This window comes from Rhinatrema bivittatum, chromosome 10 (assembly GCF_901001135.1).
Source record: "Rhinatrema bivittatum chromosome 10, aRhiBiv1.1, whole genome shotgun sequence".
Lineage (NCBI taxonomy): Eukaryota > Metazoa > Chordata > Amphibia > Gymnophiona > Rhinatrematidae > Rhinatrema > Rhinatrema bivittatum.
Genome location: NC_042624.1, coordinates 108,473,821 through 108,486,402, shown reverse-complemented (window position 1 = coordinate 108,486,402; position 12,582 = coordinate 108,473,821). Strand labels below are relative to the sequence as shown.

General features: G+C 49.7%; 1 protein-coding gene across 2 annotated transcripts in view; it reads right to left on the bottom strand.

Moving 5' to 3' along the window:
- SSBP3 (single stranded DNA binding protein 3) overlaps positions 1-12,582 on the bottom strand; it is a 186,509-nt gene that overhangs the window by 13,114 nt on the left and 160,813 nt on the right. Inside the window, exons 8-11 of one of the 2 annotated variants that reach the window (XM_029617538.1) lie at positions 6,881-6,947; positions 6,172-6,248; positions 1,220-1,284; positions 1,023-1,071 (exon numbers count right to left, since the gene is read on the bottom strand). In XM_029617538.1, the coding sequence (XP_029473398.1) occupies positions 1,023-1,071; positions 1,220-1,284; positions 6,172-6,248; positions 6,881-6,947 (258 nt within the window). Of the gene's footprint in view, positions 1-1,022; positions 1,072-1,219; positions 1,309-6,171; positions 6,249-6,880; positions 6,948-12,582 lie in introns of both variants that reach the window. The other variant, XM_029617537.1, reaches the window with a different exon arrangement.

The window sequence follows — 12,582 nt, the reverse complement described above, 5'->3', positions numbered from 1 at the left end:
GCTGTGGCCTGTCTCGCCCGAGCAGCACAAGAGAATTAATATGCGAATATTTATTACATCAAAAGATGCACACTCTGAAACGTGGTTAGATCACTCTACTAACACAGAGCTATGGAACTCAGGAAATCAGACTGTCTCTCGCCAACTTTTGACTACAGGAAAAGCTATTGTAAAGAGAAAAAAAAAACAACCATGCAGCAAAAGGGACAAAAAAAACAAAAACAAACGTGTCTCAGTAAGGCTGGGGCCTGTGCTCAACAGCAGATGCTCCTTTGTTTTCCACGTGTGCAGCTGGCCACAGGAAGGCTTGCTCTTCCAAAGTCTGTATATGCATGCATATAATTACACAGCTCTCTGCTGGTGAAACGCTTCCTCCAGACAAAACGCTCGCTCCTTACGCACACCCCCGGCAAGACAGACTCACAGCAGCAGCTACGCACAGGGCCTGCTCAACTCCGGCCGCCACAATTTTTCCAGTGATTGCACCTGGATAAGGGTTTCCCCCACTCACTGACGTCGGCTGGGGGGGGTTTGTGGATGACGACTGGTTGCGCTCACTAGGTAAGCACGTGATTAACGCAAGGATTTTCCCCCAATCACCCACACTACTGAGTAGCAGTGGAAAAGAAGGGGGGTGGGGAGGGGTGGGAGGACAGAGGACGTGGGAACAGCACTCTGATCTGCTGGGAGGGTTGGATCTTGCTCCATTTCCTGCTCCGAAGAACTCTCTGAAGGTGCACGTGGCAGTAGCGGCAGTTTCACAAAAGGAAATCCATTTTGCTATGTCAAACCGAATGGACAATTAAACAACCGATGTGTTTTGTTGGGCTCTTCATTCAGAAACAACTCTCCCCTCAACCAATCACAGTTCCTTAATTGTATCCTTCAAGGAGCAAGCAGAATCCAGGGGAGCCAGAAATAGGTTATCGTATGGCTACAAAAACCCGCTTTGAGTGAATCCTTAAAAAAAAAAAAAAAAGACAGTGATAAATCCAAGTGATAAACAAATCTAAATTACTTACTGAATTTCCACTATTGGGGTTCGGCCACGGCCTGCCTGCTCCTGGACCCCTGCAAGATACAAACACAAACCCCAGACTCAGCCTGGTAACCTGTACGTATGGAATGCCCGACTACCAAGCTGAGGCCATGCGCGGTGCTCCGGCCCAGCTTTACTCCCACCGCTGCCCCTGAAAACAAAAGCTGCTCGGGGCCTTACATGTTGATCCCAGGCATGCTGGGCCCTAAGGAGTTGGGTGGAGGCCTCATTCCGCCGCCATAGTTCTGCAACGATAACCAAGGATCAGTCTACCATAACGAGAAGGGAAAAAACAAAGAAAATACCAGATGGTTAGCAGCAGAAAAAAACAACTTTAATCTGAGAAAAATAAAAATACATATATAGCAATTAAATAACCTTTTAACAGCAGAGCTCATACAACATTATATCACAGAAGGGAGCTGCCATCACCCTGTGTGTGTATATATGCTGGTGTATGTGCAGAAGGCAAAGCCCGTGTCAGTACTGTATTTGTCTCGGGCAGGATCCATGATTCTATGGACCTTCTTGCTTATCATACTGATGCTTGCTTATTTCAGTTGTGCTGCTGTTACGTGGCTCCTGGTTTTCATAGGATTCCATGGACTCCCGTTTCCTCACGTGCCCTTACACCTAAGTCTCTGCTTATTTCATTTGCCTTGGGCGAATTTCTTTCAAAAAAGGCGAGTAGTAAACCCTACATTACTCTACATAAATCAGCTACAGCAGCCAAGCATCTGCAAGTCAGAGGAATCTGCCCTGCCACCGACACCTTAACCCCTCCAACACGCACACAAAAGGGAGCAATCGGGGAGGCTGCTGCTGCTCAGGTCACTTCTGCCCTTCTGATGGCCAAAAAGCACTTTTCCCCCTACAGATGACAGGTATTTTACGTTACAGCTCTCTGGTTGGGATCCACATTCATGGTGCATCTTATGTCCCTGCACCACACTTTACTGAACTGTAACTGGGTCATGATCATTTCTCGCTCCCTTACAAATCAGTTTGTGCACCAAGACCATGGTACCAGGTTACCCTCCCCCCCCCCCCCCCCTTACCCTAAGAGGTGGCTGGATAGAAGTTTCTGAAGATGTAAAAGCACAAGGCAGCACTGTTTGCATAAAGCTCATGTTATAATCAGAGGGACACTGTCAGGCTTGGCCCAAATCCATTGCCAGCAGCAGCAGAGAAGATCTGCAAACTGACAGGGCTGAGACTCAGCTACAGCTCAGAGGAAATTCTGCAGTGCCGACCAAGTCTGTTGCTTCAATTTGCTTAATGCAAGTAATGCAACAAAGAGGAAAAGAAATTATAAAAAAAAAAGTAACACAAAGAAATTCAAGCAGAGGATAAGTTCCTGGTTCCCCCTCCACACAGTAACCCAATCTTTAACAGTTTTTCCAGTGTCTCCTTGGGGCAGCAGCAAAGTCGAGCTAAGTAAAGCAACCAGACTGCTTTTCTACTTTTTTTGGTATTTTGTTTGTCCTGTAGCCGTTTTTGTTTGCATTTTAATTTTGTAATTCTTCTGGAGCACTTTTGTTTCTACGGGCGAGCAAGAAATGTAATACATGGAAAAAAAAAATAAAAAATTCCCGAAACGATCGCGCAGGGGTCCAGACTGCTCAAACCAACATCAGCCACTGCAGTGCGATGCATCCAAAACTCGCATCATCACAAACCACTCAAAATAATAATATTCTTTGAAACCACTTCTACCCATTGCACCAACTCTGGTGTCGTCCTTGATGAATGGAAAGCAGCCCATCGAGGACACAACCCGAGCAGAACCAGGGAGCACAGGTTAAAAAAAAAAAAAAAAGATGAAGTCTCCAGAGGTGCAAGAGGCTGAGCCCAGGACACACGAGATGGAGCTCACTGGCTATAAGAAACCAGCTCTTTTGTGGCAGAGCCCCCTCCCCAGTGGCTGCCTGGAGTTGGCCTGCCCTGCCACCAACGGTCACTACTCAGCCTTCTGAGTGCCGCCAGCCCTCCGAAACAGGGACTTACACCTGCACGACAGGCCCTCTCCCCTGACCGCTGCACGTGAACGATCACTTGGATTTACAAACTTTGCACCCTTTTTGTGGGGGGTGCGGGGGGGAGGGCCGTACAAAAATGATGAGTAAGTTTCCTGCTCCTCCATTTCCATAAAGATATTCGACAAAAACCTGCAACATTCTTAGTTAAATGAACACAAGTGACGCATCAAAGGGCAAAGCTGCGCCTAGGGAACGCAGCCGAGCACGACGCACGATCGGTTTAAAACGTGATGCAGCTACGGAAACACCGGGGAGGTGCAGGAGGTCCCTTTAAAAAGCTTCTCCTCTATAATTTGGAAGGTTTGGGGGGGCTTATGAGCACGGCACGTTTCTCCTAAAGCTGCAGAGTTATAGTGTTTTCTTACTTCCACACAGCACGGAGGGGATTCCAGTCTGTGCTCTCTCTGGTTCACCTAACTGCTGTAACCCAACGCCTGTAATCATGATTACGGGAGCCTGTTATTATGGGCTTTAGACCCATTACCGACTTCCAGCTGGCTGCAACGTACCACTGAAACATCAGGATGCACAGCGATTGGGAGAGGAAAAAAAAAAAAAAACCAAACACCAAAACTGCGCCATGGAAAAAGCTCCAGCAGTCGACAGGGGTCCCCCATTCCTTCCCCCACACACAGCTGCTTCTGGGAGTCGGGGATGAGGAATCTCTCTCCCGTCAGGCTGCTGGGTAAGTGACCTTCCTGAAAAGTGACCACGGTCTTCCCTTCCCCCACTTCGCTTGCCATCAGACGAGGAGCTGAAAACCCCCGGGGACCACTGCTCTCGTCCTCCAGAGAATATCGAGAGACGGGGGGGGGGGGGGGGAGGCCACGTCACCAGAAACGGCAAGAAACGAGCAAGCCGGAAAGCGCGCACCATGCAAAGCCACCGAAGAGCCGTGGCAGCGGGACAGCACGGGGAGGGCAAGACCGAAGAGAGACAGATTAAATCAGATCTGCGCCCGGGGTTAGAGGGATGGGCAGGGAAACAGGACTGGAAGGGGGTTTTCATTTTTCAGTAACAAACTGCTATGGGCCGGAAGAAAAGGCAGAGGAGCTTCCTCTGGTCCTCCTGGGTTTTTAACGAGACCAGAAAATGTCTCGGGACCAGTTAGCACCATGACGGCAGGGCGAGCAGAGACCATCCCCTGGTAAGAGGCTCGCCACGACGAAGGCGCTATAGAGCAAGCTAGGGTGTGGCTAGCAGGTGCCGATGTCGTCATATGCTGAATAAATAAATGAATAAACTGCATTTTATAAAATAATGCAATCCTACGTAGACACCGCCCGTAACCGGGGAATTATGCCCATAGGTAAGGTAACTGTATAATTAGGGAATTGGCCATTCCTTCACCAAATTCCACTGCTTATCTTTAATTGGGATCCAGCAAAACCCCTGGGGGCTCTGGGCAGAGTCCCTCACAGCCCAGAGGCAGAGGTCACGCATGGCCCAGAAGTCTCGAGAAGAGCCGTAGGCCTCGACTGCCGGATGTGAGTAAAATCGTCCCCCACACACTGAACCTTCAAATCTTTCCTGTCCAACGGACTGGCCACAGCCCTCGAGAGCGCCACCTGTCCCCTTAGGTGTGCTCAGGAAGAAACATCGTTTTAAGCTGGAGGCGCTCCTCCACCTCACCCAGCGCCAAGCGGGTGCACAGCGTGCCGTGGAGGTGCCTGGAGAGCCATGAAGACGTGGGTGAGAGGCTGCTTCTCGGCAGGCCGACAGGGCAAGATGAGCAGCAGCGGCTTAGGGGGGAAAAAACACAGGATCCCTTAAAGCAAGTCCCACTGTTTCACAACCAGCGTGCCGCCGGACCTGATCAGGTTTGACCTTCCTGTCACCACTGCCTGATGCTTAGATCCAGGCCAGCCCCTGTACCCGGCAACTTCGCGGCCCACAAGAAATACCGGCGGCGGCTCTTAGACACGTAGGAAATGCTTTCCGAGAAGCTACGTACGTAGTCATGCACGCCTCTTCCTCTCTGCTACAGCCCGAGCCCTGGAGATTAATGGACAGCCAGGCCCCATGTCCCGCGGCCCATGCAGCATCTTCTCATCTTCCTCCTTTGTCCTTCTGGCCTCTGTCTTACCCCCCCCCCCCCCCCCGAGCCGAGCGAGGCAGCGAGAGCGGGCACTGGATGAGACTCGCCGAGTGTTGAGAGCAGCAGCAGCAGCAGCTGTGGAGGAGGTCTGGCGGTCACGTGCAGAGGCCCAAAAGTTGACTGAGCCAAGCTGCTCACACCACACAGGACTTCTCCCTTCCCTCCACTCACAAGTGCAGGAGAACTGATCCGTTCCGATGGGCCTTTCCCTTTGAGTGGGAGAGGCCTCTTCATGCCCACGCTGCCTGCGCCATTGTAGGTCGGTGTGCCACACATTTGTGTTAATGCAGGTGTGTGTGTTAGTGTGTGTGTGTGTGTGCTGGGCTTGAAAAAGGTTGGTAAACACTGGCCCAACCTTCCCCTCCAGCTGTTTACAAATCCTGTTGCAACACAAACCCAAGCTCCCAAGAGCGACTTGCCGAGCCGAATGCCCATACTACCCACAGCCGACAAGTCTGCTTTCACATGGCAAATAAGAACTCCCAGGAGAGGAAACCTGGTGAAAGCACAACATCAAAAGCAGCTCATTTTCCATCAACAGAAGAAAAGAGTCAGCTGAGCCGGCCTAGAGACTGAAGGTTGGGAGTCACGGCGGCAGCGGGCGAGATCACCCAGGAGTGCGCGCGCCGCTCTCGCCTGTGGAGCTGCGAGGGGCTCACCCCTCCCCCCCCCAATCACTCTGCCCCATCCCAACTCTGCATTCAAATCTGAAACATTCGGGGCCTCCCACACCCCTTCCCCTCAGCTCGTTTCACTTGGTTCTAACCTCATCTCTTTCTGCCTCCCCAACTTAATACTTTACCCTCCCCCCCCCCCCCCCCAAAAGAGAAACTGAAAGGTTGCTTCAAGGAGTGGAAATCTTTACACACGGACACAAATCTATCGCTGCCCTCCTCCAGTTATATCTGCTTTTCTTTTTTTTTACCGACACATTGACTGAATAAAAAAAACGTTCTGTGAACAGGCAGCAGCAGGGACACCTGCTGAGGTCTTACCTGAGGCCCAGGACCCAACGGGCCCATCCCTCGCGGAGGATTCATTCTCTGCATCGGTCCCCCCATGTTTGGGTGTCCTGTGGGAGGCAAAAAACCACAGCAGAGGTTACGGCCAGGCAGGCGCGAGAAAGGGCAGAAGTAATAACTGGAGGAGCGAGCGGAAACCGCGAGGGCGCAGAGTCTGCCCCGGCGGGCTGAGTAACGCGAGAGCCACCGGCCCCGATGCCGATAAGCCCTGGCTACTCGGGCAACAGAGCTTTGCCTTTAAGGACTGGGGGAAAGAAGCATCGGAAGGGATCCACATGGGACGATCCCGTAACGCTCTTCTAACGAAAGAAAGAGGTCGGGGCAACTTCCTGCAGGAAAAGCCCATAAATAAATAAAACAAACACCTGGCTGCTAACGTATTTTAAAACATTTGTTGCCCACCCCTCCCTATGTTCAGGTTAAGACTACAGAAAGCTATTGCCATTCCCTGGGACCGAGTAGCGGGAGCTCGCTGTGGTTTTATGGGCTCTGCCAGGCACTGGCGACCTGGCAGACAGGATGTTGGACTTGGTGCGACCCGCGGGCTGGCAGCTGGGATATATCCCTTGGCGGTGTGGACAGAGATAATTGAGCAGACTGGGTGGGGCTTAGTGGCTTTTTTTTTTTTTTTTCCTGCCACCATCTACTGCCTTTTCTTCTAAACGTCCAGGATCTCTCTCACCTTGCTGCCGCGTGGGGTCCAGTGAGTTGGGTAGCAGCGGCTGTGCACCCGGAACAGCTCCTGGGGGCTAGAAGGGAGGCAGAGTGAGTGGCATGCACAGAACAGCAGAAACGTGAAAGTGGCGCACACACAAAATTAGTATAAAACAATCTTTGAAACTTAAGCAGTCAATTGAATGTACACATTTTCTGTGATAGTAGGATTTTATATTTTGCTTACAATTTTTTTTTTTTTTAATTGTCCTCACGCCACCTGAATGGAGAGTTCTGCCCACACCACATGACCAACGGTGCACGGGTTTCCAGCAGACGTGCCCATCTCACCCCTCCATACACTGTGAGGGGGCTCAGAGAGAGAGAGAGACACCCAGATCCTGCGCACATATCACACGCTCCGTGCACCTTCCATCGGGCAGGACCAGCATTCGCGCCCCAGACTGGAGGGAACCAGCAGCAATAAAACGGGATTCTATGAACTCTGCCGAAACGCTGAGCTGGCGTCAGGGAGCTCCCTCTTCTACTCCTTCTTGGAGGCAGAATCTTTTATCTGCAACGTCACCGTTTTGGCGAGCCACAGCAATTTCTTTCTGCTCCTTTCTGCTGGGCTTTCAAGCTCATTCAAAACCAGGGCTGGGATCCAGCGCACCATGAGCCTTCATTCCCATCTAACAACAAAGGATTATTTGTCCCCCCCGTCCCCCCATTTTATATTTCTCCAACTGACTTAACTCAGTCATTGCAGGGACAGCCCTTGGGACAGAGGCCGTGCATCTTCCGGAAGCCCGGGATCCGGCCACTGGGCGTCACCACCGTCCGGAGCAGGGACTCCTTTTCCGCTGCGGCATTCTCTACACCATGAACCGGGCCAGACGACTGCATTTTTAAGGGCAAGTGCTGAGTCCAGTGCTCCCCCCCCCACCCCCACCTAATAAAGATCCCCCTCCCCCACTCCAACCTGCATCCACACCCTCTGTGCCCCAAGCACCACCGAGCCAGCACTTGAAAACTTAGCAGCAATTTGAGTCCCTACACCCCCACACCAGGAGGAAAATCCGGGTCCTTCTTCAGAAGCCCTCCTTCAGTCCCCAAGGGAGCTCCGCAGAACTAAAATCAATAAGAAGGCACAACTCCAGGTGCTTGGCACGGGCTAACCTTCCTTATACAGGGGCAAGATTAGAGGGGAAGAGGAACGCCAAACCCTACAAGCACTCCGTGGGTATTGCTAATGGGTCTAAGGTTTCAGGCAATTTGGAATGGTTCGATATTTTTATTTATTTTATTTATTAAGGCTTTTATATACCGAATTTCTTGATACAAATCAAATCAATTCGGTTTACAATGAACTAAGTAGAATATACAATTAACCAATCAACAAGAGATACAGAGCATACAGTTACATTATAACAAGGAAGCCTTAACTTGGAGTAGGAAAATAAAGAAGGGGTGAACGGAGCAATAAATATATAAAGTGCAATAAAATAGAATAAATACTATATACAGTGGAGGGGGCTAGGAGCCAACCTCTCTTTAATGGATATTAGGCATGAAAAATTTGGAAAAGTTTTGTTTACAGAGATGTGTGGTGAACAATTCTAGATCAGGCAATGGAGTTTGTGGTGGGGAAGGCTTGGCTGAACAGCCATGTCTTTAGTTTCTTTTTAAAAGTTGTTAGACAAGTCTCCAGTCTGAGGTCCGGAGGCATGGCGTTCCACATGGAAGGGCCTGCTGTAGAGAATGACCGGTCTCTGATGTTTGCGTGGTGCACTAATTTGATTGTATATATTTGGATGTACTCGGGACAGTACTAGAAAGCAGCTCTCACGGAGGAGCAACTGACTCCTGCAAAGCTTGCTCAAACCGCCTGCGTCGAAACTGCTTTAAAAATTCAAGCATTCAAAGTGCCAGCAATTCGACGTAACTTCCAATCACAAGCATACAGCAGACATTTTAAAAAAAAAATGTATAAAATAAAAAAAAAATAATAATAAAAACTGATAGGATACCCACCCCCCCAACTCTAAGTACCCAGTGAGAGAGAGAGAGAGAGAATAGCAGCAAGCAACACCAGAGCCCCCGTTATCAGCCTACAAAGGAGCAACCACAGTTCCAGAAATCCCGCTTGCTGGAACCCAGTTAAGGTTTCAGGGCCCTTGAGCTTCTGGCCATGCCACAGATCCAGCCAATATCTGCTTCTCGTCTGCATTGCTCCTGCTTTTTGCTCCTAACCAACCAGCCTCCCCCCACAGCTTGTCACTTTACTTGAAAGAATAATTTGCTTTAATTTACAGTTTACACCTATGTTTGTTTTATCTTTGTAATTAACTTTCAAAGCAAAAGCAGTTTCTCTCTGTTTTGAAAAAGAAAATCCCTTGCAGCAGCACTAATTATGCCTTAAAATAGGTCCACAGTATCTCAAATGTAGAAACAAAACTCACCCAACCTTATAAAGCCAGCAGCACCTCGCAGGAAGAAAGGAAAACTTCCCATGGCCGAAATGTACGCATCTCCCACAGAGGGGGCGAAACCAGCCCCCCAGGAAGTCTCCTAGCACCTCAGCCGCTCTGTGCAGGAGCAGGGAGAATTACCCCCTCCACATTCACCCCAACTCCCTCTCTGTCACGTTCCTTAACATAATCTAACAGCACCAACCACACTCACACCAAGGTTATGCCAACAAGGGTACAGAACTGCTGCTCAGTATAGCACTACCAGAACTGCTGACCTGTATAGCACTACCAGAACCGCTGACCTGTACTGCACTACCAGAACCGCTGACCTGTATTGCACTACAGAACTGCTGCTCAGTATAGCACTACCAGAACCGCTGCTCTGTATAGCACTACCAGAACCGCTGACCCGTATTGCACTACCAGAACCGCTGACCCGTATAGCACTACCAGAACCGCTGACCTGTATTGCACAACCAGAACCGCTGACCTGTATAGCACTACCAGAACCGCTGCTCTGTATTGCACTACCAGAACCGCTGACCTGTATTGCACAACCAGAACCGCTGACCTGTATTGCACTACCAGAACCGCTGACCTGTATTGCACTACCAGAATAGCTGACCCGTATAGCACTACCAGAACTGCTGACCTGTATTGCACTACCAGAACCGCTGCTCTGTATTGCACTACCAGAACCGCTGACCTGTATTGCACTACCAGAAGTCCGCAGAACTGTCTTAGAACCTTTGGAAGCTACACCTGAACGGGAGTTGTCACGTGGATTGCTTTAACTTTTTTTTTTTTTTTCCAGCTCAGCAGCATCGTCCTGCACCAGGAAGCAGAAGCCCCAGCCATCAAACACTACACTTGGCCATTTGAGCCTGCAGGTCAAAGTAAGTGGTAAGGTCTAAAGACCGGTTTCTACCTTCTTCACACAACTGCAGAGCTGCGTGCACTGCCAGGCAGGAAGAGTCGTGCCCCCCCCCCGATCAGCTGGAGAGGCAGCGTTCACAGTCCATGGGCTGCAGTGGGAGAGGGAGTCATGGTCATTGCTTAAAAGGGCGCCACCTAGTGGCCAGATTCAGGGCTCTGGAAGGAGCTCTGGGGCACCACCCTCCCCACCAGCCCAGGACCGGACTGAACATAAGCGGAGAGGAGCTGTAAAATAAAATGGGGGTGGAAATCCCTAGGTGGTTGTGAATGAGGGCTCACGGCGTCAGATACCAGTCCTGGTTCTGACGGAGCAGAAAGGACAAAGGAAGAGGAGGAAACTGCTGGGAACCCCAGCTGCACACGTAGCGTTTCCGCTAGCTGGGAAACGATTCAACTCAAGTCCTGCTGCCACGTTCAAGACACTGCCCGAGACGGGCTCAACTGGTGGTCCTCTTGCTTTTATGCCCCCAAATATTTCCTCTTACAAAGAGAAAGCGGCCAGTTTTTAACCTCCACGCATCCCATGCCCTACCTGGAGAGGCAGGAAATTCCTATCCTTCTGTGCGGGTGGCTACGATCTGAGTTTTAACTCACTCCGAAATGCTTGCAAAAAGCGAGACATCAAGTTTAAAAATAAAATAAAAAACCCCTTTAAAAGATATTAACATTTTCCCAAGTTCTTAATTGTAGCACAGCTGAAAAGTCAGCAGCCTGAGTAGAAAATGAAGAGACTGTAATGCAATTTAAATGAGTTAGTCTATCTTTGATGGATGCTATGTTCCCCGTTAGCAGCCTGTGCGGTTTCTCAGGTTTAATTGGAAAAGAGGAAGGTGAGTTAATTGTGGATGGTCCTATTTAATTACATCTAGGTCTGATAGCACAGGCTGGACAGTTTTGTTTGTTTTTTTTTGAGGGTCTTATATGTTCCAACACCATAATTGTTGCGTGTACTCAGATTATATACAATTTATTTATAGACAGGAGTGACAGAAAAGGGATGGCAGACCATGGCCACAAGGCTCCTCCTTCCTTCCTGCTACAACATCTTGCTCTCTACCTTCCCTTCCTCTTCCCCTATCCCACACTTTCTTAAATTCTGTTAGTGGCTTTTGCTTCCCCTAGGAGGCTGTTCCATGCACTCACTGCCCGGTCTCTGAAGAAATATTTCTTAAAACTAAGGGGCACCCTAGCAAGTTTACAACACACAGTAGAAAGCACTTTTTCACTCAATGCACCATCAAGCTGAGGCTCCTGTTGCCAGAGGATGTGACTAGCACAGCAGCTTTAAGAGAGGTTTGGACAGGCTCCTGAGGAAAAAGTCCATAAAACGTTATTTTCCAGGAAGGCTGGATAGAGAAAGCCACCGCTATATCCCTGGGAGTAACGAGAAATAGATCCAGTTTTGGGATCTGACGGGACACTGCTGGAGACAGGACGCTGGGCTCACTGGATCTTGTTCTGACCCAGCAGGCTCTCTCTCTCTCTCTCTTGTTCTTATGAGCTTACCCCAAGTCTAACCCTCCCTCCCTTCCAGCCTCAGATAAGACGCACATGATAAACACCACAAGCGCTGCAGAAGGCCACAGATCCCCCAGGCTTGAAAGGTTTACCTTAAAAAAAAAAACAAACAAAAAAAAACTAAAAATTAAAAAATCCACCACTTTGCCCTATGAAGCGGGGAGTTAGACACGAATGCCTGAGAGTCTTCAGAACCTCCATCAACAGCAAGAGGTTACGTCACGCAACTAGGAACAAACCCTTTTTTGTTTTCATGCTGGAAGAATAAAGGTAAAAACAACTAAAATGCAGACATGACCTGTTCCACTTGACCCTTCATCTCTCTCCAAGCATTCCTGTGGGCCGCTTCTCCGCCGAATAGCGAGGCTGTGAATTCCCCCTCCCCCCCTTTCCCCAATTTACAAAAATTCCAAGAAAGGTTTACACTGTAAGCCCAACCGTGTCTGAGCAGGTCACGCCTGAGAGCAGGGGGGAGCCAGAAACACGGGCAAGCCCGGGCTTTATAAACACAGGAAGCAGTCTTTAGTGGGGGGTTTTTTCAGGACCCTCTCTCCACAGCTTTGGAAGTCTAACGGCGGCGGTGGTGATCTGCACGACGCTAAAGTTATAACACGGACCGCCGGCAGACGCTCAAAACCTGAACAGGGAAGGAAGAAAGGAGCAGAATATCTAAGAGGCCAACGCAGGCAATTAGATAAATGCGATACCGCAAGCTCTCATCCAAAATATTCTTAATGCAGCCTCTCCCAACTTCTTCCAGAAACTCAAATTAAGCTGCTGCTGGTAAATCCTGCGACGTTTC